Raw genomic sequence first — 27,936 nt, forward strand, 5'->3', positions numbered from 1 at the left:
TTTTGATACTGATTCCCTAGGAGATTGAATTAACAAAGGGATTATTAAATTACTTCCCAAAGAAGGAGACAAGTCTCTTATCAAAAAATGGACACCAATAACGCTTCTTAATGTATCCTACAAAATATTGGCTAAAGCTCTTGCTACCAGATTAGAGAATTTACTACCTAAGTTCATTTGCCCCACGCAAACAGGTTTCATCAAAGGAAGATATATCCTTGAAAATCTTATTACCAGCTGGGAGGCCATGGAATGAGTAAAGACATCAGGACAAAATGCAGCCATGTTTCTCCTAGATTTCGAGAAGGCATATGATAGGGTGGAATGGGGGTTCATTCTGATGATGTTAGAAGCATTTGGTTTTCCAGCAGAATTCTACAAATGGGTGATGATTCTCCTCAAAGATGCATCGGCCCCGGTGGAAGTTAATGGTTCCCTTTCACAGAATATCACTTTGAGCAAATCTATTAGACAGGGTTGCCGCCTAGCCCCTGCTCTCTTCGTTATTGCCTCTGATGCTCGGTATTACATCCTAAGAGACCTTACCATTTCTCCTAATGCAAAAGGGGTCAAACTTCCGAATGGTGAGGAGCTAATTGATGCTCAATTTGTTGATGACATGACACTCTTTATAGAACTCAGTAAACCGAATATGGAGGCCCTGGAAGGAAAAATCAAATTTCTAGGAGAAATCTCAGGGGCTAAAATCTCTTAGAGCAAGTCTACCATGCTTGGCTAGGAGGATCAGCCTCCTGAGTGGTTACAACAGTTTGGGGACCAATGGGGGGGCAATAAAATTATCAGATATCTGGGAATTCCTTTTGCCATCTCACCATCCCTCAAGGAAATGTGGCTATGGGTCAAAAGCAAGATTGGCAAAAAAAATCAATTAGTGGGATAATAGGTATCTCTCGCTCGTCGGGAGAGTCCAGGTGTGTCAAAAAGTTCTATCTTCTGACATCATTTACTATTCCTCGGTATGGATGTTCCCCAATTACCAGATCCTGGAAATTCAAAAAACCATCAGGAACTTCATTTGGTCCGATGGAAAGGAAATAAAAAGATGCATTCTATTAGATGGGAATGGTGTCACAAGGACAAGAGTTTGGGAGGACTAGGACTAAAGGATTTGAGAATCCAAGGGACTGCTCTTGCGGAAAAATGGATCTTCCAGGCATTTGATGGCAATGAACCTTGGAAAATTCTGGTGAGAAATAACATCCTGAGGGCTGTACCGAAAAAGGCCAAATCTTGGAAATCCCTACCTTTTTGTAACCTTGTGGCTGGAGACTTCGCAGTCTTAGTACAAGGCTCGAATGTCTTCAAGTCTATTTGAAAGGCCTGGGAAAGTATTAGGCCCTTCATCGGCAATACTAGAGTCAACAACAATGAGTTCGTCCATGGGGATAGATCCATTTGGTGGAACCTCTTTCACTCATATAGACCCCTTGCACTTACGCAAGGGTGTTATACTAAAGCTTGGGCAAAAAAAGGCATTTGCTTCTTTAGAGACATTATTGAGGATGACAGGCTTCTTAGCTGGAATGTCCTCGAAGATAGATTTGACTTGCAAGTCTCTCATAAGCGGACATATAACATGATGAAAAAAACTTGTGATAAACTTCAATTGCCCAAAAAGTGCAAGAATGCTAATGACTGTTGTAAGGATTTTTTGTGGAATAATACCATTTTTGTGTCTAATATTAAAGCTATCAATATATACAAGACCCTAACATATGATGAATCCATAATTTTTCATGTTAACAAGTTATGGCTTGCAGATTTTTCAGTTAAACGGTGGCAAAAGGTATTTTCAAGATTATGATGTAGTCCTGTAGCACCCAAAGAAAAGTGTTTTAAATGGCTTATGATTGTCAACAGGCTGCCTTTCTAAAAAGACCATAACAATTGTGATATTTGCAATATCTTTAGGGTTCCTAAATCAGTTAGACATATTTTTTTTGAGTGTAGTATTGCTAGAGAAAAAAGGTTATTATTTGGTATTTCTATCCCTAACCAATTTACTGTGCTTGATGTTCTAATTGGATATATTAAGGGTCTGAAAAATGACACTAATCTCTTTTGGCACGTACTTACCATTGAAATTTTATGCTATATATGGAAAATCAGAAATGAAGATAAATTTCAATGCATAGGTAGGGCCCTTATTGAGTCTTTTCGTGGACTCACCCTTCACCAAATTTTTTTTGCAGGTCTCTGTGACAATGAACATTGAGAAGCATAAATTCTTCCGGTTCATTAAGGATGAAAATGCAAAGATGTACCTTCATGAGATGGAGAATGGATACAAATGGAGGCAAGCAACAAGAGGGAAACAGGATGTCGACTTAGCAATGGAGTGCCTTGGATTAGAGGTTGCCAAAGCTAGAGACCCTGTTAAAGATCAGATTCGGTTGCTCTCAGAATTACTCGAAGGCAAGCAAGTTGTGTGGATGGAGGGTCCCCGGGGATGGACTACATGGGTGTATGTAACTCAGGAGCAGACACTGTTGTGGCATGGGCATGGCAATTTCAGCTGGCAGATATGAGCATAGTGGCTCTTTTTTTGTATCTAAGCATTATAGTATCATAAGTACAAATATGTATATCTCTGTTTATAACTCTTAGTAATCTCCTAAATCTGTGAAGTTTGGACCTGCGGTCCAAGTAGATAATCCATACATATTTTTGTAACAGTGTTTTTTCCTTATATGCAATATAAAAAAATAAAACAATAAATTGTACAGTCTTCCCTATTTCCTTACAAGTCTTAGATTTTAAATCATAATAATTTTACTATTCAAAAAAATCTTAAACTATACATTGTGTTTGTTACAAAATCATATAAAGCTAGGTGAACTTACTAATAATAAATTATAAGTAAAGAAACCATATTGTTATTATGATTACTCTACTAAATTTTATTTAGATCAGTTAAACTTTTGTTAACTGTTTTTTAAATTTTTATGTATAAATTAAATTGGCAAAATTTTAAAATATTTTTCTTTCATTTGTGTAGTAAAAATGGAATTCAATAGACATCATTGTACCATATGATTATAAATTATAAATCTATAATATTATTTTTACAAGTTTCATAAGTGAAAATATAGAACAAAATAAATATATTTTATACTTTTGAAAATCGAGGTAGCAACACAAGGTGGCAACCCACAATGGAGTTGAGGGGTAGAGACCCCAATGGGGTGGAATTCAAAACCCAATGGTATCAAGAGGTAATTCTCTTGTTGAAAAATTGTGAAAAATGATCGTTGTTATTATTATGTGACTATGGGTAAGCTTTTCCTAATGACTCGTAAATTTTGATAAATAACTTGCTAAGAAATTGAGAAAGACTAACAATTAGTGAATAACTCAACCAATTAAAATTTATCCCCCCCCATCTCTCTCTCTATATATATATGGATAACTATATCTATTTACATGTACATATGTACATCAATATACCATGCATGTGTGTAGATATGCATCACACACATATATACATATGTGCATGCAACGTTGACAACTGGATGATTTTAATTATTTTATTGTAATTGATAATCAAAATTTGAAATACATTCTAGATTTCAAAATTGTGATATGGTTGATAAAAGACTAGACCCCACCATGTGACTTAATCTATAGTAGTTTTTTTGTGATGCAATCCAATTCTTTCATCACAAAATTGTCTACTATTGATGTGACCTCCCCTACTTCTCCCCTACCTGATGTACTTGTTAGATAGAGTGATGCAATAAAGCTAGAGGAAAGAATGCAAACTTATTTGATCACAATCAAACCCTTAAAATCAGTATTAAATAAAATCTAAAATTTATAGTCTTTCAATAATAATTTTTTTTTTAACAACATTCAAAAATAGGAAACAAAAAATAGAAAAATGAAAATTAAAGAAAATAGAAAACACAGTAGCATAGAAGAATAGAAGATAATCAAGATTCACAAGATCTAAGATAGTTTATAAGATAACAGATTTTATCATTTTAATTTTTTAAATTATTGATCTTCTGCTATTTTATTTGATGATAAACTCTTTCATTTTAAAATTACTACTAAAATATTTATATAATTAACTCATATGCCCTTATAAAATATTTCAATTCACCTTTTATAAATATGGCCAAAACTTTCCAAATATAACTTTATTTACATTCTAAACAAGGAAAATAGATTATGCCTTGCCTATTTTCGAATATTTCTATACTTAATTATCTCAACTCATATTTCCCCTTACAAAGTTCTAAAATTAATTTTAATATTTTTCATATTTGCTGGACTACAGTTATGGGAAGCTTCTCGACTGTTGTTTGTGTACCTTCATTAAGTGTACTCTCAAGCTATTTAGAAGATTGATTACAGGTTTGTCAAGTTATTGAATAGGCTATCTTAGATTTATTTACAGAGAGAAGCTAAAATCCGACGAGGAGGTTCAAATGAGCGCCGAGAGTGCAGAACAGCCAGGTTGTCCAATAACAAAACATCACCTTTCTGCCATGGGAAGGCAACAGATTCGTCCTCCAAGATCCTGAGGCATTCATGGATCACATCTTTGGGCAAAGGAGTTCCATCTCCAAATGTTACTGCCTTCTCAGGAACATTACGGGCATCTTCCCAACCAGTATAAGCAGCCACCATACTGTTAAACCAGATCTTTCGACCTCTTGATTCGTCAAATTTTACTGCCGGAATGGGACCCATAATAGATTTAACGCCACCATCTTCAAGCCATTCTAACTTCATGCCAAGCCTTGCTGCCCTGGATACCATGAAATTAATTTAAATAAATCCATTTCAAAAAGAATAAATCCTATAAGATGTGTGATCAAATGAGATATTAATTACGCAAGCCATTGAGCTTCAGAGTAAATTGTCCAGAATGTGATGTCCGGTTACATGCTGATTAGTGTTAAAAATCAACCGATAAAATTCTATCAAGAAGCATCAGAACATAAGAAAAAGACTGATTTTCTAAACTGAGCTTCTTTTTGTTAAAGAAAAATTTGTTAAGCACTAATAAATAAGAAAGTGAAGATATCACATTACAGTAAGTACAAAATCATTAATGCATTTTTTGAACGAATTCACTAAGTTGAATTAGATGGAATCATGAATATAAGAGGACATAAACACTTCAACAGTATACTATTGCAGAGCAGAGGTAGTAAATATCACCCTACAAAAGAGTAATATGGCAGTGTCAAGGCAACATTTACCCTAGTGAGTATATGATTACATTCCTATGATCTACATTATTTTTTATCAAAAGCAATGTTTAAGGGTTGAAAGATATCTGATGCAACATGATCTCATAGTTAACAATGTCATTGTCTTGGTTTGAGGAACTGTGTCCTAATTATTGCGTAGTAAACTGAGAGTACAAGTTCTCACCATTTTACTTGATATACTTATTGTTACAGAAAGAAAATACTCCTCAAAAAGAGGCCTCTTACATATATGAGATAGATAAGAAGCAAAGAGGTATACCATTGCATATCATTGCCTGTACAGATTTGTGTAGTTTGTTTGACAGAAAGGGATGAAAAAGTATATTGATATGCTCATCTAAAATGTCAGTTCTCGGTGGAAACAGATTCTGTAAGATTATTTCTAGCAGGGCAATTATTATTTTTTAAATGAGGTCCGTTAATATATATGTTTTTGGTTTTGTTCATTCATGTTCAATATACAAAATGTTTTGCCTATGGTATCCTACCAGTTTTTTCTTTTGTTTGTGTTGATTTGAAGCTTATGTCACTTTGTTCCCAGAGTAAACTTCTACGTTTTTGAAGAAACGTTTTTTTTGTTTTAAGGGTAAAGATGGGTTTTTAAAAGGGGCCCAGACCCTTTTACAACAGACATAACAAGAACGGGAGAAACTACCAAAAGAGCAGCCTTATAGGGAACTAGGCAAAAGCTTCAACACTGCTGCAACAAAAAGTTAGGAACCCCACAGCAACCCAAAACAACAACTAAACCTAGTAAAACCAAAGGAAATAAGTTTGATAAATGAGAGCAATGGCCACAAACAACACCATAGCTACAAATTAGACATAAATCAAGAACCCCACAGCAGCCTAGGACAGCAACAAAACATAGCAAAACTAAAGGTAAAAGGGCAGTTGAAAGCGACTGCCCCCTCCAACTCATCTTTCAGAAATTGTAGGTGATCAGCCACAAACTAGTCTTTGACTCGTTAAACCCAATCAACTTAACCTTCTTCTAACCATGGGTTCACAAAATTGGGCCTTCTTGCAACAGGCTTTCCTATTTCCTTAAGCCTGTCTAAATCATATTAATACTTTTAGCACAAATTTGAACTGCCATTTTTCTCACAATAATCACTATTTCGAGCTCTCCTTGATAGATTAAAATTCCTTTTCCAGGTAGCTGATTTTCTGTTCATGCTTTTGCTTTGTCTTTTTTAAGCCTGCATAAATCTTCCATAACATCCCATTGCACCATGTCAAAATTACTCACCAGAACTGGTTGGGCCAAATCACCAAACATGGTGATGCAATAAGAATATTTTGAGATCAAATTTTTCGTTTTCCATAGAAAACCACTTTAGAATGCTGAGGTGAATAGAAATCTCATTTTCCATGCTCCCCATCCTATCGGCTAGTTGCTCAATAATAGAAGCAAGCTCCTCATCACCAGAATTCACCCTACTAGAACATTCAGGAAAAACAAAGGACGATCTAGGAACAACTATAAACTCCTTGTTTAACTTCCCATCTTCCTCAATATCCTCTTCTTGTACCCTTACCCTGCTGATCATCCCTAAACTAGACCTCTTTAAAACATGAAACCTCTTTTTCTCAGGCTCATTCAACCCAATTCCAATAGCCTCTATCTCGTTTGCTCTTTCCAATGAAATTTCTACCTTTCTTTCCTCCTTCCTCTCTGCCTCTGCAACCCAAGAAGAGCCCATCTAACCTAACAAAGAGGCATCAAAAATCTTATTCCCTCATTCCTCTTATGGGCCCTAGTAGCAAGATCACCTCCCTTGTTGAGGTGCCTCCCAACTTGACTAGAAGCTGTCTCCTCGGTCCCAAAAGGCATGGGGAGGCTAGAGGCCTTAAAGGTTGAGCATGTTGAACAAGAAAATGAATGAGGCCTTGATGAACAAGGAGGGAAGCCCTCCCCATATGCACATCAATAATAGAATACTCAAGGAACGTCATCAAGAATACTAACTAGTTTCTTGTGTCAAATGATTTAAAAGGGTAAAATGATAATATATACACTTAAAACATCCCCTACAATGAAACATACCTCATGATTTTGAGAGCCACCTGTCCCAAGGCTTGGGTAAAAACTCCCTTAGGAAGCCTGCCTATTGTCGCTTCAACTTTTCTTTACTTTTCAAAAATGTCTTAACAACTTCATTCTTTCCACTCCTATCTTAAAATCCTTCACCTGAGTGTTGCAACCTTCTATGACAAGATCATGACCCTTAACCCTATTAATAAAGTTGAGTCCCCCTCTATTAAGAATATACCAAACTATGGACTTCCTCTAGATATCACCACAAGACACAGACTCCATCCACACTCTACCAAACCCCATATCATATTTTCCCTACTCCTAACCTAAATGCCTCTTCTCAAATTATCTTTTTTCATATCAGCAACCACCTTAATGCAACAAAAATACAATAAAAGGGACATAATATCTTGAACTTCCCAGAATTTAAAGGAGTGACCCTTCACCATACTTGAAGCAAAGTTAGCATGCCCACGCCTATGTAAATCCCCAAATTTGAATTCCACCACAATCATTACCTTGCAATAGAAATGAAGAGAATGGAAATTGGCTAACAACATTAGAGGATCTATTATCATTAATAAGGGTAACAACTCTATTAGGCAAATGGTTCACATTGAATCATTTGACATCTCCATTACTATTCCTTCCTTCATTAAGAAACCAATATGCCACCCAATTACCTTTTTCAAAAATGCGGTTGATCTTAACCTCAATGAAGGAATCAATCATCCTTAAGGTATTAGTCATGATATTTCTAATAGTCGAACAAGGAGAGTTGTCTCTAGACAAGCACTTCATAATATTTAAAGAGTCCCCCCCAATGACCACCTTAGAAAGTTTTAGCTCTTTGGCCAAGCAAATAACCAAGGCTTTAGCATAATGATTAGTTTGAACTCCTAGGCTGATGGAAAAAAGCAACAACAAGGACACCATTGTGATCTTTAATGACAACCCCTCCCCACCAGCATGCTCAAGGTCCCTTTAGAAGCTTCGTTGAAGTTCAACTTGAACCATTGAGAGGAAAGGCAAGACCATTTAACCTTGGAGTTGGAACACTTGCTCGTGTGCCAAAATTTCAAATTGAAATTTGAGATTTCTACACCTATGTACTTGGAACCTTTTGCATCAATACACTTGCATGGCCAAATATGGATTGGTAAATTAACACTTGATCTTTGTCTCTTTTGGCAACACTATTGCTCACTGTACTACAACGTTCCATTACAAGAATGTGACCACTAGGGTATTGTGGAAGTCCATTTAGTTGAGAATCAAAGCCATGTATTTTGATGTAGGAAAATGCAAAGAATTGTGTGAACCAATCAGCCCATTCTACGATGACTAAATGTGCATAATCTAGAATATAAAAATGGCATTGGTTGCTCAAAACTTGCACAATCTTCATTGTAAACACATCATTTACTCTCTTAAAAAGGTTTCAATGCTACTATGGATATTGCAAGTAATAGTATGTTTCTTTTCCGAGCCTAGAAAAGTGTTTGCTTGCACAATGGAATGTACCAAGTATGCCACCATATGGAAGGTCTTCATTTCAAAGAATTTGGTGACCTAAAAATGGATTGGATCACTGATGAAGTGTTAAGAAAATAATGTCTCAAGCTTGCAATAACAAAAGGTTACTATTGATAGGTCAGCACAGGGTGTGCATGGGGGGTGAGGTTGCAACGACCCCAGCATCTGAGGGTTCCAAAGACTGCATGTCCCAATGGGGATTCAAGGGCAACACCCCCAAAAGCCACATTTTATGTATAATTTATAATTGTAAATATTGATTATTTATCATTAGGTCACAGATCTGATGATAGAGATTATGTTGGCTTTGTTTTTCCTAGAAGGCAACCTTATTTTATGAGGGCATTGTACTACAATTGAGTATTGTGATGTATTCTAAGACTCTGATAGCTATTGAGTTGGCTCGGGATCTCTGTTAATGATACTCCTATGACAATCTTGCTCTACAAGTATAATGTAAATCTTGTTGATTTTTGGATAATATATTGGATGGCTTTGGGAGTGTGGGGTTTTTCTTTCAAAAGGATTCTCCCCATGTAAATCATTGTGTTGTGGTATGTACTATTTATGTGTATTTTTGCTAAATTTTGGTAACTGTTATAAAGATTTAAAAATATTTTGCATTACCCTCCTCTCAAGTTTACATTAGAAAGTTATTCCACTTTTTAGTTTCTTTTCAAGTGGTATTAGAACCTTATCACCTTTGGTTTTAATTGTGGGTTGTTAGGCTTTTTGAACTAATCTAGATTTGAGTGGATCTTGTGCAAAAGATACTCTGCAATCTTTTGCAGGAATTTTTAGATAGCAAGTGCATCAAGGAGAATAGAGATAGAGAAATTTTCTAGAAATAATTTTGAGATGTGGAAGTTGAAGATGGAGGATTTGTTAATAGATAGAGATTTGTGGGATGCTATTTATGAGAATGGTTTTAGGCTTGCAGATCCTACTTTAGTTTCTCAATATGATGTTATGGACCGTAAAGCCAATGATCTAATCAAATTATGCTAAGCAAACTCTATTTTAATCAATGTCCATGAAGAGTCCTCTATAAATATACTATGGAAGAAACTTGGTCAGATGTATCAAGACAAATATTTAGTGAATATATTAATGAGGAATAAATTATATTCCTTGAAAATGGAAGAGGGTGGACGAATTATAGACCACCTAGAAGCATTTAATATACTAATAGTTCAATTGGCATCAATGGGTGTCAAAATGGACGAGAAGAAGAAATATTGGATCTTGCTTAGTTCTTTGTCCAATTTGTGGGATTCTCTTGTTACAAGGCTATTAGTAGTACTTCTATTATCTTGAAGACTCAAGATGCGGATTCTTTTCTTTTTGAGAAGATGAGGAAGGATGCAAGATGGTTAGAGGTTCTAGGGTGTTTGCTAAAGGTGTTAGATTTGGCACATTATATAAGCTTTATGCATACACTATCTGGCACATTATATAAGCTTGATGCATACACTATTGAGTGTAATAGTACTTCTATGAAAAACAAGTCTATGGCTACTTGGTCGGAAGAGGCAAGGGTTTCATCTTCAGTGGATGGTTGTGGCTTTTGGGTACCTGTTGTGACGTTTTCACACATCGCCCCATTGCAAATGGGGACCCATGTTTTTTTTGCTTTTTAGGGTTTGTTTTCTAGGTCTTTTAGGGTTTTGTTAGCTGGCCTTTGCATTTTGAGTGCTGTCGGGGAGATCAATAAGATAGCAAGTCCTGCTGGAGTGAAGTCCTGATCCTGAAATTTGGCTAAGTCTGGAATGTCCTGATCCTGAAATTTGACTAAGTCTGGAAACTGAAAACCTCAAAAAACTAGATTTTGCAATATAACTCTTGGAGGTCTGAAACCACTCTTACTTATACTTAAATGTTATATTCCATAAAAATTATCCTGATAGAGAGTTCAAAAAGTCAAATTTCGCTCCTGTCCTTCACTGAGGATCCAGAGCGAATTTCGCTCCTGTCCCTCTCCAAGGGACCAAGGCAAAACGCTCCTGTCCCTCACCAAGGGTCCAGGGCGAAAAGGCTTATTTGAGTCATTCCTGGCCTTGTTTGGTCAAATTGAAACATCAAAGACACAATGAAGGACGAAATGAGCATGATAGAGCATCCAGACTTGACAATGAAATGATGAAGTTTTTTGCCTAGAAGGTCAAATTCGCTCCTGTCCCTCACTGAAGGACCAGAGCGATTTTCTTTATATGCACAATTTTAAACCTTTTTTGGACATTAACTTTTATTCATAGCATGAAGGAAGGTGAAATCTTCCCTAGCAAGGGAATTTCGAAATGAAAAGTGAAAAGATTTGGCCTAGAGGGCAAAATTCGCTCCTGTCCCTCACTGAAGGACCGGAGCTTGATTTTCAAATTTGCACTGTTCTTGCAGGATCAGGACAATTTTATGATTGGAAGAGATCAAGGAGGGCATGTTTTGTCCATTGAATATAATTTAAGCAGTCTACAAAGGAGTAAATCAACCCAAATGACAAAAAGTGCTCCCGTCCCTCACTGAAGGACCGTGCCACTTTTTCAAGTTTCTCCTATTTGTTTGATATTTTATGGCAAAACTTGACTTGGATGGGAAGGACGAAGGATGTTTTATGCCTTGGACGCAATTGAGAGATTTAAAGAACAAAGGGGTACGCCAAGATGTCAAAAGTGCTCCCGTCCCTCACTAAAGGACCGTCCCACTTTTCCAAAAGTGCTCCTGTCCCTCACTGAAGGACCGTCCCTCTTTTCTAAAAATACAAATTTCTTGCAAAGGCAAGGCAAGTTGCGTGATTGAAATGAATGAAAGAGGGCAAGATTCATCCATTGAAGATAATTTGGAAGACTAGCAAAGGACGAATTGGCTTAAAAATGAAAAAGTGCTCCCGTCCCTCACTGAAGGACCGGAGCTTGAATTCCGAATTTGCATTATCCTTGCAAGATTTAAGTGATTTCGCGATTTGAGGAGGACAAGGAAAGTATGTTTTGCTCGTTGAATATAACTTGAATGGGCCACAATGGAGAAAATCGACCCAAGTTGCAATAGGCGCTCCTGTCCCCTCCAAGGGACTAGAGCGATTTTTCAAAGGAAGCTCCTGTCCCTCTCCAAGGGACCAGAGCGAAGTTATCAAAATTCATTATTTTTTGCCTTATTTTAGCAAATCGCACTAGATGCCAAGTTCGCCAAAAAACTTCGAAATATTTTTTAAAAATTCTAATTAAATTGGCATTTAATGAAAATCGCATAGCATTTAATAATTAATTTTGAGCCTTGGAAAATCGTTTTTTTTAATTATTAATTGAGGCATTTCGAAATTAATTATTATTAATTTAAAATTTAAAAAAAGGGAGCGCTTGAGGTATCATTTTTATTATTTTATTAAGTCGGCCTCTTCCTTTCTAGTTTTATTTATTTTTTTGGCCTATTTTCATCAAGTCGGCCTATGGGGAGGTGAAATGGTGAGCGCTCTATATATTTGGGGTGTGTTTTTCATTATTCAAATCATCCACTCATTGTTTCAAGTGCGATTTGAAGAAGCTAGTGGAGGGCGAAATTCATCTTGAAAGCTATTGGAGAGGCGTATTTCTTACTAGTTTGGAGGATAATTTCCAGATTTTTGAAGACATTTGAAGGCGAATTTCCAGATTTTTGAAAAGGAAGGTAGAGTTCTTTTCCAAGCTAAAGGAGGTGCATTTTATCCAAGGGAGAGCTTTGATCTACACTTTGCCTAGCAAAATTCATCTATTTTTACATCATTTCTTAGAGTTTAAAACTCAAGAGGAGGTATGGCGAAATCATCTTGACACCCTTATTCAAGGTTTGATTTTTTAGACATTTGTTTTGGAAAATCTAAGTATTGCGTAGTTAATTAGGAAATGATAATTCAAAGATTTATCATGAGGTTTCCTAATTAAAATCTTGAATCTTCCTTTTAAAGTTTAATTTTTAGATTTCAAGATATATTATTAATTGTGAAATGTTGTGTAAGTGTCAAGATGGCGACTCCCAAGCTCGAAAGATCTACAAGTCGGCAGGTTCTCATCAAAGACGATCAAGCAAGGACAAGGGCGACCTCCTCCAGCCTAGCATCGACAAGGACGGCCTTCTTTGGACTAACGTCATCAAGGGCGACTTCTCCAATCCAGTATTCCATGGCGAGGTACATCAATCATCCTGCACATCAAGGACACAAGAAGTTAGAACAAGGGTTCGTTGAAGAAGCAGATAGTTCCAGATGAATTAATTAAAGCTAGCTTCTCAACAACATCAAGTTGAATATCTACCAAGTTACAAGTGTCAGACGAGGTGGCATCCTCGTCATCACTTTTCCAATCAGTATGGTCCACCTCAGCATTTCCAGATTCAATGTACCTAACTCATGGAAGGTGGCACAAACTCCGATGTACCTACCCTAGCTATCCATTGGTGGAATTTTCTAGAGAGGACATGTGTCCAAGCAATACAATTTTATCATTGGTCAAGCATTAAATGTTATGTAATAGTTGTAACAAACCCTAATTAGGGTTTTCATTGTTGAATCTTGGCCATTGATCTCAAATCGATCTAAGCCATCGAATAGTATTGAGGGCACTATATAAGCCCTGGCATTTCATTTTGTAAAGGTAATAGAAGAGTTAGAATATAGTTGGAAGCAGTTAGAAGACAGATAGAGCGCAGTTAGAAGGTGATTAGCTAGTTGATAGAATAGCAATTAGAGTAGAGTAGAGAGAGAAGGCAAAGATTGTTGCCAAGATGTTGTTGTAGAAGACTTGTAACTTCATTGAAGAAATGGTGAAATTTATGGGTCGATTCGACAATTTGCATGGTCTTTATACTTCTCATATTTGATTTCATGTTATTAGATGAGTGGAAGAAATGTGCTTGATTGATGGTGAAATTCGTATATCCATACTACTAGCAGTTTGTTGATTGCAGACTTGCCTTGTGTAGTCAACTGGAATCATTCAGCTCAAGCTTAACTTCAATTGTCGCTTCTTTATTGATATACATCAACCTGATGGTGTCTATGCCTGTAGTGATGATTTGAACATCATAAAGCTTTCCTTCGAAGATCGCACTAACCTTGTGGAGATGGTCCTGGGATGTCAAAACAAGACTTAGTTAGAATTTCATCAAAGATCAATCATTGCTCCTACATTCTTAGTGTTAGGATTAGATCCTTTCCTCGCCCTTATTTTTTTTCCTTTTTTTTCAAGTCAAAGCTAGTAAGAGCCTGTGTTCCAGCAATATTCAAAGCAGATCAGACGTTCAATCATCGAATGTAAGTCCCCTTGTGATTCCAGCAAATCACATCATACCACAGAGAGCTTATCCACACATAGAGACCCTACATACAAGAACCTTGAAGTCATCCTGATTGATCCTTTTTCGCGACATCTTCAGCAATCAGAGGCTTTATTCAAGAGAGGATAAGGTACCCTTGGGTATTTTATTCTGTGTATGATTGTGTACAAAATACACGTCAACAGTACCCAAGGGTGCTCTTTCTTCTAAATTAAAGTTACCTACAGAGAAGACTAAGCTATGGCACTAAAGACACAACCACATTGGAGAAAAGGGTCAAGGACGTTGAAAAATAAAAACCTTGTTAAACATTTGATTAATTGTAATCTTGATTTTGATTTCTATGAACATAGCATTTGTGGGAAACAAAACCTCATTCAGTTTTACTTGGTTTCTCATAAACCTTGTAGTTTGTTGGATGTTTTTGGTCTTGTAGATGTTCCTTCCATTGAAAAATCCACATATTATATTTCATTTATTGATGATTATAGTAGGACAAAGGTAATATTTTCTAAAGAGTAAATATGAAGTTTTAATCAATTTAAGGAATTTAAATCAATGGCTGAGCTACCGACTAGAAAGAAAATAATGTTTGAGGATTGATAATAGCGATGGATTTTGCTCCAATGATTTTGATAAACTCTATAAATATTTTGACATTCATAGAAAAAAGACAACTCTGTATTCTCCAAAGTAGAATGGAGTTGCAACAAAAATGAACATGACACTAATTGAGAAGGCTAAGAGTATACTGGGAGGTGCTAATCTAGAACAATTTTTTTGGGCTAAAATTGTTGCCACTACTTGCTACCTAATTAACAAATCATCTACATTAGCGCTTGTTGATAAAATAGTGATGGAGGGGTGGTCAAGTCACAAATCTTCATTGAGACATCTTAAGAGTTTTTGGTTGCAAGGCATATGCACGTGTCAAAGGAGAAGTGAATAAAGTTGGAGAACAAGGATGTGAAATGTATCTTCATCAAGTACAAATTTGGTATAAAAGGATACAAACTTTGGAATATTGTTGCACAAAAAGTAATAGATAGTATAAGTGTTACTTTTAGAGAAACTAAGCCTACTTTGTTCACCGCAGCCAAAACAAACTAAACAAGAAGATATAATTCAAATTCCTTCTACGTCTGAGAAAGTTGAGTCGAGGCTCCTAGATACACAAGAGGTTGAGGAAAGCTCATCTAGCTCCAAATATTCCAAAAAAAAGGAAGAACCTCCAACTCAGCTTGTTCAACAGTCTCCAAGGCATAAACAACCACCAAAAAAGTATTCACCTAATGGTTGGAGATGTATTTTTGCTTTGAATACTAACATGGATGAACCTAGATCTATAGAAGAGACATTTAGTATGAATGATGCAAAATCTTGGAAGATTGCCATGGATGAAGAAATGGTAGCATTGAAAAAGAATGATACATGGGATCTAGTACCATTGACTGAAGGACAAAAACCTATTGGAAGAAAACCCATTGGTTGCAAATGGGTGTTCAAGAAAATGATTGGTTCAAATGAAGGCATTGCGAAATATAAAGTGAGGTTAATTGTGAAAGGTTACTCTCAGGTTGAAGGTGTTGATTATGATGAGATATTTTCTCTTGTTGCAAAAATGATATCCATTAGATTTTTGCTTTCTATTGTTGCTGCTTATTATTTAAAAATTGAGCAAATAGATGTAAAAACAACTTTCCTTCATGGTGATTTGGAGGAGGATATTTATATGACACAACCAAAACTCTACATGGCAAAAGGTAAAAGTAATTGGTTTGTAAATTGAAGATATCTTTGTATGGCCTAAAATTAAGCCTAGGATGTAATACCAAAAATTTGATACATATGTGGAGTTTGGAATTTGAGTGTTCTAAATCAGACCAATGTATTTATTATAAATCCGATGGTGATCTCTTCCTGTTTGTTTATTGCATTGTATGTTGATAATATGTTATTTATTGGTAAAGGGAAAGATACGATTTCAAAAATAAAGTCTCAACTTGCAACTAAATTTGAAATGAAAAATCTAGGTGCAACTAAACACATTCTTAGAATGAAAATTAGAAGAGATAGGGATCCAAGTCTACCAGAGAGGACCGGCCCGATCCGTCTCTTCTTGGATGAACTTTGTCAACCAAGCCATACATATATGCATATAGATATTCAGTATATACTGCCTACCAAGGATTATCATAATCCCTCCATTAGGCTAAGGGAATTTCCTCCCTATAGCCTCCATCATATAGTCACATTTATATTACATTTTACGATTCATTACTATTTTCCATTCCATAATTTACGTCTACATTTACATATTCTTTAATCTTTTTAATGATCCTAAATATACATACATATTCTACATGGGTGCCTATCTTTATTGCTGCATTCATATAAATAAACATTAGTAATGTATGTATTCATAAATATGCATTAATATATATGTGTGTGTGTGGTACACACGTCCACACACATATACGCACCTTCGGTGTCTCTGCTATCTTCCCCCTTTCTCTTGCCTTTGTCTACGTGTAATGTCCCCTTCTCACTGATGACCTTCCAGTGGGATTTGAGTGTTTCGTACTTGCAAGATAGTACCTAGCTGTGTCCTTGTATTCCCAGTGCTGTGGGTGAATGAGTTGCAGATTGTGGAGTGTTCTATGTGGGATTTGAGTGTTTTTTGGTTGCTGGTCGTAGGACTGTTGAAAGCATATTTTGCTCACACCTCTTAACCAAGCGACTCCATCATTCTGGGTACCGGCTCATCCTTTCTTCCTAGCCATGGCGATACATTGTGTAAGTTTTTAGCAAGTTTAATTCAGCAATGATTTTTCTAGACAAAATCAAACTTCCTAGGTCTAGCGTTGGGTTTTGTGCTTGCATTGGGATGTTTGCCAAATAATTGTTGGGTTGTTTGGGTTGTGGTTTTGATTGGTTGCTGTTGTGAGTGAATTACGGTGGGTTTGGGACTGGTTTGAGTCAAATTGGATGAAAAATGAGAGAGTTATGAGCATTTGGGTGTTTCCATGGGCTGTTGTTTTGTACTTTCAGCTTGCAGATTTATTGTAACAGAAAATTATATTCTTGTTGTAGAAATATGCATTACTCGCCTCCTTTCATCTCTAATTTTGTAAGGTTGTTTCAGTAGTACTGATCAATCATTCTTGCTGTCCTTATTTTGTAATTCCCACTGCATAAATGGAAGAGGCTAGCTTAGCCGCCTTCTTACTTTGAAATTTAGTTTATGTACTCAGTCCTCCCACTGAATAAGTGGTCGAGTTATAAGTTTAATTCAATTATCCTCCCGCTGAAATATGCGGTAGAGTGATAGTTTAATGTAATGTCCTCCCGCTGAAATATGCGGTAGAGTGACTGAATTTCAGTTTCTTATCATTTCCCCTTGACCGGTTTACCACCAAGAGTTTGATTTCTATCCTGCTAGATAAGCAAAAGGGGCTGGCTTGCCGCCCAGACATTGTAATTTCAGTTTGATTATTGTTGCTAACGATCCCCGAAACACCGTATGCTCTCACCCTCCCAGACTAGGCTATCGGTGAACAAAAGGTGGAAGGGTTCCCTTTCAACAGTTTGGTTTATTTCTCTAACCTTAACGGGTTGTGGTGATTGCTTGTATCTCTTATTGTTAAAAATTAAAAAAAAAATTTACTAGGATATTACACTACACAACTATACTTTTTAATCCATGGTGCTGTCACTAGATGTTTTTGATTCCTTACCTTTATATCTCTCAATATGAGGGAGAGGTCACACCTCTTCATAATGTCTTTGGCAAGAGACATACCCCTTCACCATTAGCACCCTTTGAAAGAGTGCAACTCTTCATTATTTCTACCCTTTGAAAGGGACACAACCTTTCATAATCAGATCTGCACTTATTATTTAAATCAGATCTGCACTTCTCATTTCCAATTTATCCTCCCCCTCAAATGAGGTTCTCTTCTCTTTTTTATATCTCATTGTTGAGGGAGTCACAACTTTTCCTTTCATGTCTTTTGACTTTTCATTAACTTAATTAATTTTTAATTAGTCATATTTAATTATATTATTTTATATTTTAATTTAATTTTTAATGTTTTAATTTTATTATTATCATTTATTATTAAATTCGATTTCGAAGTGGAGACATTACAGCTATGGTCTACACTAGACTAGAGATTGCACAAACAGTGCAAGTTCTTTCTAGATATATGTCTAATCCTAGTAGAGTTCATTGGAATGTAATTAAAGAGTTCAGAATATGAAGGGTGCCTCAAAGTATTCATTGTGTTATGATGGTAATTTGATGGGAGACGAGATTTCCCTTGATATTCATAGTTATGTGGATTTAGACTAGGCAGGTGATGTTGATAGAAAATGATCAACTAGTACTCGTGTTTATTTTGTGGTGCAATCAGTTGGATGAGTAAGAAACAAGCTATGGTTGTTTTGTCCACTACTAAAACTTAGTATATGGCAACTACTTGTGCTTGTAAAAAGTCATTTCGCTTAAGAGACTATGTTTAGATATTGAAATAAAGCATGATGTTGGTACCCCCTCTCATTGATATTGCAAGGTGTTTGACAAGTGAGATATTATTAGGAAAATGGTGTCTCAACCTTGCAATAACAAAAGGTTATTGCTGATAGGTCAACATGAGGGTGTATAATAGAGTGATCCCCCCCTACAAGATCCGAGGGGTCCTAGGAGTCATGCGCCCCAGTGGGGGTTCTGAGGCATCACCCTTGAAAGCCATATTTTATGTATAATTTATCATTGTAAATCTTGACCATTTATCATTAGATCACATATCTGATAGTAGAGATTATGTTGAATTTGTTTGTCCTAGAAGGCAACCCAATTTCATGAGGGCATTGTACTACAGCTAAGTATTGTAATGTATTCTAAGAGTCTTATAGTTGTTGAGTTGCCTCCGAATCTTTGGTTGGTGATATCTTGTGAGAAGCTTGCTCTACAAGCATATTGTAAATCTTGTTGATTTTTGAATGATATATTGAGCAACTTTTGGAGTGTGGTTTTTTTTTTTGAAAAGGTTTTCCCTATGTAAATCATTGTGTCGTGGTACAAATGCTATTTATGTTTATTTTTAATTAAGTTTCTGTAATTGTTTTAAAGATATGAAAAGTTTTTGCATTACCCTCCTCTCGAGATTAGTGTAGGAAGTTTTGCTACCTTGGCTTCCTTTCAGAAGTGCCCCCAATCAATACAAGCTTTTCCTTCACATATCAAGCTCATGATGTACAACATCCAATTCTTGAATGTTCTTTGCCTCTTGCTGCCTTGATACTCGATCCACTATAGTAATGATATTAGAGAAGTCTTCTTTGAAGTCACATCTGTATAGCACTTTTCGCAAATAATCATGCCTTTTGTATGGTACAAGTAACCACTTCTTGTTCAATTCTTTTGGACTTTTTACAATATTGATTTCCCATTGCAGTTTACAATATTCTAGGTCAGGAATCTGTTTTTTTCATAGGTCTGCAAATTGGAGGCCAATTTGATGGAGTCTACATCTAGGCAACATATGACCCTGCAGGCTTGCTTGTTTCCAGCTCTTACACAATATTTTTTCTTCAAGTCAGTGGTGTTTATATGTCTTAGCACCATTTATAGATATGAATATGCCACGTGTCACCAGATCTTTGGGTCCATAACAGCTTTGCACAACTCCATGATGACAAAACAACCTCCCTGGTGTTGTATCTCAGAAATTAATAATGTTACAAGGATAAATTTGCTGGTACAAACTCATAAAGAATGATTTGTTAGAGATAGAGAGTCGCTGTAGTAATGATTTTCCAAGAATATATTTGTTGTGACAATCTGGAATATTGTAGTTTGCAGGTATAAACACTGTATTGGCGATTTGTCAAGTGTGGAATTGCTGTCACAGTCAAGTATGTAATGATTTCACAAGAATAGTTGCTGTCACAATCTGATAGACACTTGGAAAGATGAAGGAAATCATTGGTAACTCTGCAAGTTGTTGTGGAATGAGCTTGAAATCCTACTAGGTTCTTTTGGCTCTACAAAATATTGTTCTTTCTCTTGCAACAGTCCAATCTACACTTGGAAATCATTGTTTGTGAAAACCGTCATGGAATCAACACTTAAACCAAGCCACCTTGGTTGTAAGTACCCACATATTTGTGCCTCTTTTTGTTCTCATTTTGTATTTTGTATTTTGATACTACATTGTACTTGTGTTTTTTTTCCCCTATCATTGATATGTACGAATCATGTATTTTGGATTCATGTATGTGGATATGTATATGTTTGGAATCATGTGGTGTTCTGGTATTGTTATCGTACTTGTCAATGATGTTCGGATGGATTGCCATCAAGGTGTATAGATTATTGTACTTAGATTTATATGTGTGGATTTCTATATGCTTGGCCTCTACAATGCTTCAACTTCACTATTTTTACTATGATATGCGATTATGCATATATGTTTATTGAGTTCAAAATTTCATTATTTACTATCCATCTGTTATCCGAATCATGCTTCGGCTAGATGATTTTCAGTAGATGTGGTTTTGATGTCATGTTATGGATATTGCATCTATGGTTGTTATACATAATATGCTTCCTCTATCTTTTTGTGTAGACTTGCCTAATGTTTTAAGGAGTGCGTAGACACAGGTTTTCCCCAATGGTGATAAATTGGAGACAATTGGCTTGGGTAAAATAGTTGTATTTTACTTCCCATCTTGCTCGAGTTAAAGCTATAAGATGCTTCTTGTGTGGCCCTATGAGCCTAGATTCAAAACAGCTGATTTTGGACTCCCAAGTTATGTGAAAACCTATAAAATGCGTTTGTGTGTCTTCCATAGGTTGTTTAACTCCTATGATAATTGCATTTAATCATTTTCTCTAATTTTTTAATTGCTTGAGAAATGATTCTTATGCTACTATCAATAATAGTATTCTATTGTTTAGATGTCTCACAATGTGTGCCAAATACTCAAGTGTAATGAAATCTATGTCCTTTCAGAAATTATTTTATAATCACATGATTGTGTGAATATTTGGCTATGCTTTTTCAATATTTCTTGACCATAAAAAGAATTAAATTAGGCATGTATTGTTAAAAGAAATGCAGAAGATCTTTTACTTTCTGAAAACTGATTTTGCATAAAAGAAAATGAGAAGCTCAATTCTGGGTGTTGGAATTTTGGAGGGCTCGTCTTTGTTTCCTCTCCTCTTCTCCTCTTGTGCACTTGGAATTTTGATTTGATTGCTTGGATTGAGTTTGGTGATTTGTTGGCTTAAGGCAAGTAGATTTAATTCAAGTTTTATGAATGTTGTTGTCTTGATTTTGCCATGCCCGTAGTTGCACGTGGCATCCCTTGGCAGGATTAAGCATGTGTTGAGAATTGTAAATATTTTACAATTCTCAACACATGCTTAATCCTGCCAAGGGATGCCACGTGCAACTACGGGCATGGCAAAATCAAGACAACAACATTCATAAAACTTGAATTAAATCTACTTGCCTTCAGCCAACAAATCACCAATACTCAACCTAAGCAATCACCCATTTTGAAATTTGAGACTATACATTTTGTACTAAAACTTTGGCAAAGATTTTTCAATCTTTTTTGCAAGGTTACTAGGAGACGGGGGTATTTGGAGACTATGGAGACCGGTACTGGTACGACTGATTTCCAAGAATAGGAGACAAGGGTACTTGGAGATGCCAATTTTTTTTAATATAGTTTAACAATTTCCACAAAATATCATGAGAGAGAACTTTGAAAAAATGAATAGTGGTAATGTTTAACTTTAAAATTGAACAAAAATTGAAATTAAAATTGCTTATACTTCTAGTACCATAGCTGGTCTAAAAGGTTTAGTGAAAGTAAGGCAATATAGGTGTCGAACACACTCAGTATTGTCAGCTAATTAGTAATCCAATTTCTCCTTCGACCATTACAATGACAAGAAATCAGTCCTACAAATGTTTATGTACCTCAAAAAGTCTACACTGTCAATAGATCTGATAACTATAACTTTGCATGGATTTTTATCTTCTTGCGATGTAGCATCCTTATTAGTTATTTCCCTACGACTTTGCTTTGTTGTAGGCTGGCTTAATTTATTTGCCTTCCTTTTTTTCCTTTCACTGCATTTTGCCTTAAGTTTCTGGCGGGAGACTTCAGAGATGGCAAGAGACAGCAGCCAAAAGCATCCAATGTGTTGGTAAGTTTCCAGAGACATCTCCAATCCCGGAGACACGTCTCAAGGTGTAGGAGACAGATCTCCTAGTAACTATGCCTTTTTGTGATTCAATGTGTACCTTCCATGTCATTAGCTTCAAAGGGGTATTCTTGGAATTTTGAAATTTGCATTATGAATTTTGGGTGGGTTTTGAGCTTCCACCATTGAAATTTTGAAACTGTAAAATCATGCAAGTTGATGAAAAATAAAAAATTAAATTCCAAGTCTATTTTTGAGCATAATTTTGTGGGAATGAAATCCCTTAATGGAATTGAGATGGACAATCATATGGCGAGAGGTTCACTATGGTTGGACCTTGTTTTCTATGCCATGCATTTTTATGTGTGTTTGATTGTGGCTATAGGATGTGAGGGCTCTAGGCTATGATCGAGTGGATTCTCACACCCATCCACTTGTAAGGTAAGAAAAGTTGAGGCAATGAGGTTAAAATAATACATCAATTAAAAAGAATAGGGATACACCCATCCACTATTGTTTTTTTTTGGATGTTTTTCTTATGCAATTTTTAATTAAAAAACAGAAAATGCCAATATAAAAGGCTCCATGTTGGCCCAAGTACTAAGAAAAGGAAATTGATTTGCAATGGTTACAAAACAATTCCACCTTGCCCACAAATTTAGCTTAGCTAAGGTGCCTCTTTGTGCACAAAAAACCCACTTGAAGTTATGCAAACTCAGTTAGAGGTCTTTGAGGAAAAAGAAGCTAGAAAAAGGCAAAGTACAGAAATACAAGCTAGAGGCCAAATAGACACTTCGATTTCTAAACTTCCTTCATTCCCTCCAAGTTGAAGAATTCGTGTTGGCCCTAAAATTTGTAGATTGGGATTTGATTCCTATACTGTACCATGAACTTCATCAAGGTCCCAACCATCTATTGAGAGAATTGATTGGAATAGAGACAAGCACCAAGTGTCAAGAAGCGTAGTTTTGAGATTTTTTTTCTGTTTCATGTGGCGGCCTAGTAATTAGTTTTGTTTTTTCTTTTAAATTATGAATTTTGATTTATTAATGTCTTCAAATTCAAAAGTGGGTATTTTAAAAAAAAAATGAGATACACCTTTTTTTATATCTTCTTATTAGCAAAAGTCGGAGGATGCTCTTGTTGTTTCCAGAACAAGGTTCAAAGCCCCTAAGGATGAAAAGATATAAGGGTCTAATTTTGAATGAGAATATGGCAAATGTGAAGTCCATCATTGACAAACAATGTGAGATATATGGCAAAAGAAGGGTTGCATCAATACTTTTAATTGTTCTCAATAGAAGAAACATGGCATTGTTGAATTTCCTTATTTTTTATTTAAGTGAAACAATTTTCCTAAAATCCATTGATGCTCTAAAGAAGGTGAAAAATATAGAATTCCTTTGTGACACTAAAAGAAAGTTGTGGCTGCGTTTGGTCAAGAAAATGTTGTGCATGTAGTTATAGACAATGCAAACATTTATGTCGTTGAAGGTAGACTTCTAGTTGAGAGACACTTGTCTCTTTCTTGGACTCCATGATCCACTTATTCCTTTTCCCTTATGTTGGAAGAGTTCGTCAAACGTTATAGGGTCAAACTTGTTGTGGATAATGGTTGCAATATTTTAGATATATATACAACCATGCTTTGATCCTCAACTTAAAGGAAAACCATATGGAGTTGACTTATTCTGGGGTAACTTGCTTTGCAGCCAAATTATCACATTGTTATCTTTAACTGAAAGTTTCCCAGGAACATTTATTTGTTAGTGAGAAGTCGCCCAAAAATTCATACTTGAGGACCAATGTAAAAGTTGTTGTGGATTAGGTCTCTGACTGAAAGATTCCCAAGAACATATATTTGTTAGTGAGAAGTGGCCCAAATATTCATACTTGAGGACCAATGCGAAAGTTGATGTTGTGGATTAGGTCTCCGTTGAGGAACACTTTTGGCTTCTGACAAAGAGATTTTAGATGTAAGTTAATATTTCATTCCTCTTTTGCACTGTCTACAATTTTTTTATTATTTTTATTTGTTATGTTCTCTTCTTGAATCTTATCAGTTATTTATGTTATTTTTCAACCAACCACAAAGCCTTTAGTTAGCCCCCTTTGTGTTGCTAATAGGGAGAAGCTTGTTATGGGTATGTGTATGAGGAGATCAACATGGCCAAGGTGGCCATTAGAGTCATCTATAGTGGGGTTAGCAACAAATTTCATCCCATGTGGGAAGTCATTAATCAATGATGGCACCAATAGCTTCATAATTCATTAATGTAGTAGGGTGTTTTTTGAATACAACATTTCAATTCTCTTCAAATTTCAAGGTTGATGAGAAGGGTTTTGAGTGGGTTTTACATAGTCATAGAGAGGATGGAGCTAACTCTCATATTAGAGAAACAATCATCTTCAAGATCAAGATCTTCAAATTTGCACAAATGGATCTCTTTGTAAGATATATGTAACACAGCCCTAGTGACATTGCAACTAGGTCAAGGTTTAGTAAGGTTGTACTTGTATATTTCTTGCATTAATGCTAAATAATGAGATTGAGTTCTGTTTCATCCTTTTTTCTCATTTCATATTCATGCAGAGAGAGGTTTAAAGATAAGTTTTTGAGGATTGTCATATGGTTCTCGAGCCAATCATTTGATGCTTAAGGATGCAATTACAATTGGAGTATGTTTGGACACAAACATTTCAAGAAGAGCAATAGATTAATGGTGCAAAGGTTGAACTACCTTGTTTATGTTTATTACATCCCTTGCCTCCACCAAAACAAAATCGCATTCTTGTATCTATCTCCCATTGAATTATAGGAGGTTGATCCACTATCATATTCGATCACCAACAATGAGCCTCCAACATTTACTAAGGATGAATATGCATGGTTCAATCAAGTTAAGCTTGATTTAGAGGCAATTGTAGCAATAGAGTGATAGAAGACCATGAGCAAACCCCTTAGATATTGTTGGCACACGCACAAGTATCATGGCTGCAACAGCATGGAGGAACTAACTAAGATGTGAGCACGAAATCCATTGTAGAGCTAGTGAGGCTAGACTAGGTGATACTAGCTCCTCTTTACTATAGTTCATAACTCAATGGTGTTCTTTTTTCTTTTTGTTGCCATGGATAACCTAGTCAATGAGCTCTGTACATAAAAAGCAGTTATGAATAATTTTATATATTTAAAAGTTTCCTTCAACTAAAATTCACTTTTGTACTATATTTTTGATGTATAATAAAGCATGTGAGCAAAGTAGCTTGTAATTGATTAATACTTTGTCTTTAAAATTGGTTTACAGAAAAATTCATAAAAATACACAGTTGCTTACGAATCTCCATATATCATTTTTATTTTTATTTCAAATTTTCGAGTTTGTGTCAAGGTTTTGTTTTAATTCCAAGTCCAAAATCAGCCACCCAGGTCTTCCAAGTCTAAGTCTGTTAACTACTACGAAACCCGGGGATGCGTCCCCTACCTGAAAACCCCCGTCCCAGTCCCGGGGACGTTTCGGGGACTTGGGGACGGCCAGGGGACGTCCCCCCCCCATCCCCAAATTGTCAAAATTTTGAGGGGACGTCCCCGAAACGGGGGGACGGCTTCCCTAGCTGTGGGGGACGTCCGTACGTCCCGGGGACGGCTGGGGACGGATTGGGGACGTCCCAGCCGTCCCGGGGACGGCCAGACGTCCCCCACATCTAGGGCTAGGGAAAAATATTAAAATAAAAAAAGTCGTATTTTCAATTTTTTTTTAATGATGTTTTTTGCGTAATTGAGGGAGTGAAATATCTCATGACGGGTTTTTTGCCAATAGAAAAATAACACCCGACACCTATATAAAATAATAAAAGTATTTTTGGCGCTGCCCCTTGACCCCGCAAGGGGCGATGCCCCTTGACCCCAAGTTGGGGGCGCTGCCCCCAAACCCCCGTCAAAAAGTATAGGGGGGAACTGCGTTGATGGAAGTAGTGAAAATTTAACCTCTGAGTCTGATTAGGCTCCATTATGTATTTTATTTCTTTAATATCTATTATGATATGCATATTGACAATGTGAATGAATTGAAATTCTGAATTATGAGTGCATGTTGAGTAATGAGTCTATTGATAATGTTGTATGTTCGATGTTTGCATTCTAAAATGTTTTCATAGTATCATACACATGCTATATCCATGTTTTCATATGAATATAATGTACAGATGCATGCTTTATCCATGTTTTCATATGAACATTTAGAATTTTCCAATATATTTTAAATTTTCCCTATATTTTATACAGCCGTCCCCCCCCGTCCCCAAATTTGGCAAAAAAATTTGCCGTCCCGGAAACTTGGGGTAACGTAGGTTAACTATGTTAGAGACTATTACAAGGTACATCTTTGTCATTTTAACTGATTAGATGTGAATGAAAGCCTAAATGATTTTTACTGACTTCAATGATCCAATTTGGATCATATCAAGTCTAGAATAACAAGTAATAGTTCAGATTCAGCGGTTCTTTTATGACTGGTATTTGCTTCTTACTTATTACCTTGCTCAATGGACATTTTAAAGTAGCAAAAAAACAATGATTACAGCATGTCAAACCTTTTTCAGCTTCAGATCTTATCCTTTTCTAAAAAAATTGAATGACATCCACAACAAATTCAAGGCGAGCATCATCACCTTCTCCTAAAACATGAATGAAAAGCAAACCAAACTCCTCCAAATTTCTAACCAAAGTCGGGGGATTGATTTGCCAAATTTTGGTACAGAACATGGCTTAAAACAATTGGAGTTTCTCCACCAATATTTTTGTATGTCTTTAGAGTTAATTTAGAGAAGAATGCATGGAAAAACATGTGCATCCTTTCAAATCTCTAATATCATGTTTTTTTTTTTTCAAATTTCCCGATCTGTGTCAGATTTTTGTGCCAAGTTCAAATTTGAGCTCAAAATCAGCCACCAAGTTTGCGCAGAATCTGAATTTTGTAACCGTGTTAGAGAGTATCGCAGGTTTCATCTTTGTCATTTTGACTAAAAGAATGTGAATTGTGGCCTAGCTGATTATTAATGACTTTTATGATGTAATTTGGATCATATCAAGTTACCATATAGCAAGTAACAGTTCAAAATCGAAGGTTTTTTTAAGACTGTATGACACATCTTACTTCTTACCTTTCTTCATAGAGATCCGCAAAGGGCAAAAAAAACAATACTGGGAGGATTATAGCATCTCAAACCTTTTTTCAGCTTCATCCTTGTCCTTTGTCAAAAAAGTGGAATGCCAACCACGACCAATTGGAGATGAGGGATCATCACCTTCTCCTAAAACACGAATGTAAAGCAAACCATGCTCCTCCAACTTTCTGACAAAGTCAGGGAATTGATATGCCATTTTTTGGTAAACAAGATGGCTCAGAACAATTGGGGTTTCTCCACCAGTTGCAGGCTCCACTTCACAATAGAAAAATAATTTTGCAGGATATTCCGGTACCTATAGGAAAAAACAATAATAAGTAATGTTCAATGTGAATAAAAATTGAAGTCAGACTCATATTCTACAATAAAGTTACAGGATTTAAAAAAGAACAGTGTGGCAA

The 27,936-nt window shown here is 36.0% G+C and overlaps 2 protein-coding genes across 2 annotated transcripts in view; one reads left to right on the plus strand and one right to left on the minus strand.

The window, feature by feature from the left end:
* Positions 1 to 283: 283 nt before the first annotated feature.
* On the plus strand, positions 284 to 715 carry LOC131876570 (secreted RxLR effector protein 78-like). The gene has a single exon (XM_059222004.1). It carries the CDS (start codon positions 284 to 286, stop codon positions 713 to 715), a length of 432 nt encoding a protein of 143 aa, XP_059077987.1.
* Positions 716 to 4,113: 3,398 nt separating this feature from the next.
* The window catches only part of LOC131076991 (clavaminate synthase-like protein At3g21360), a 62,951-nt gene continuing 39,128 nt past the window's right edge, over positions 4,114 to 27,936 (minus strand). Inside the window, exons 2-3 of the mRNA XM_058014352.2 lie at positions 27,577 to 27,830; positions 4,114 to 4,777 (exon numbers count right to left, since the gene is read on the minus strand). Of these exons, the coding sequence (XP_057870335.2) occupies positions 4,414 to 4,777; positions 27,577 to 27,830 (618 nt within the window). The 3' untranslated portion in view covers positions 4,114 to 4,413. The remainder of the gene's footprint in view (positions 4,778 to 27,576; positions 27,831 to 27,936) is intronic.

Source organism: Cryptomeria japonica, chromosome 6, assembly GCF_030272615.1.
Source record: "Cryptomeria japonica chromosome 6, Sugi_1.0, whole genome shotgun sequence".
NCBI classification, from domain to species: domain Eukaryota; kingdom Viridiplantae; phylum Streptophyta; class Pinopsida; order Cupressales; family Cupressaceae; genus Cryptomeria; species Cryptomeria japonica.

Excerpts from the sequence above, each read along its gene's own strand:
- LOC131876570 (XM_059222004.1), top strand. The coding sequence starts at position 284 with ATGTTTCTCCTAGATTTCGAGAAGGCATATGATAGGGTGGAATGGGGG.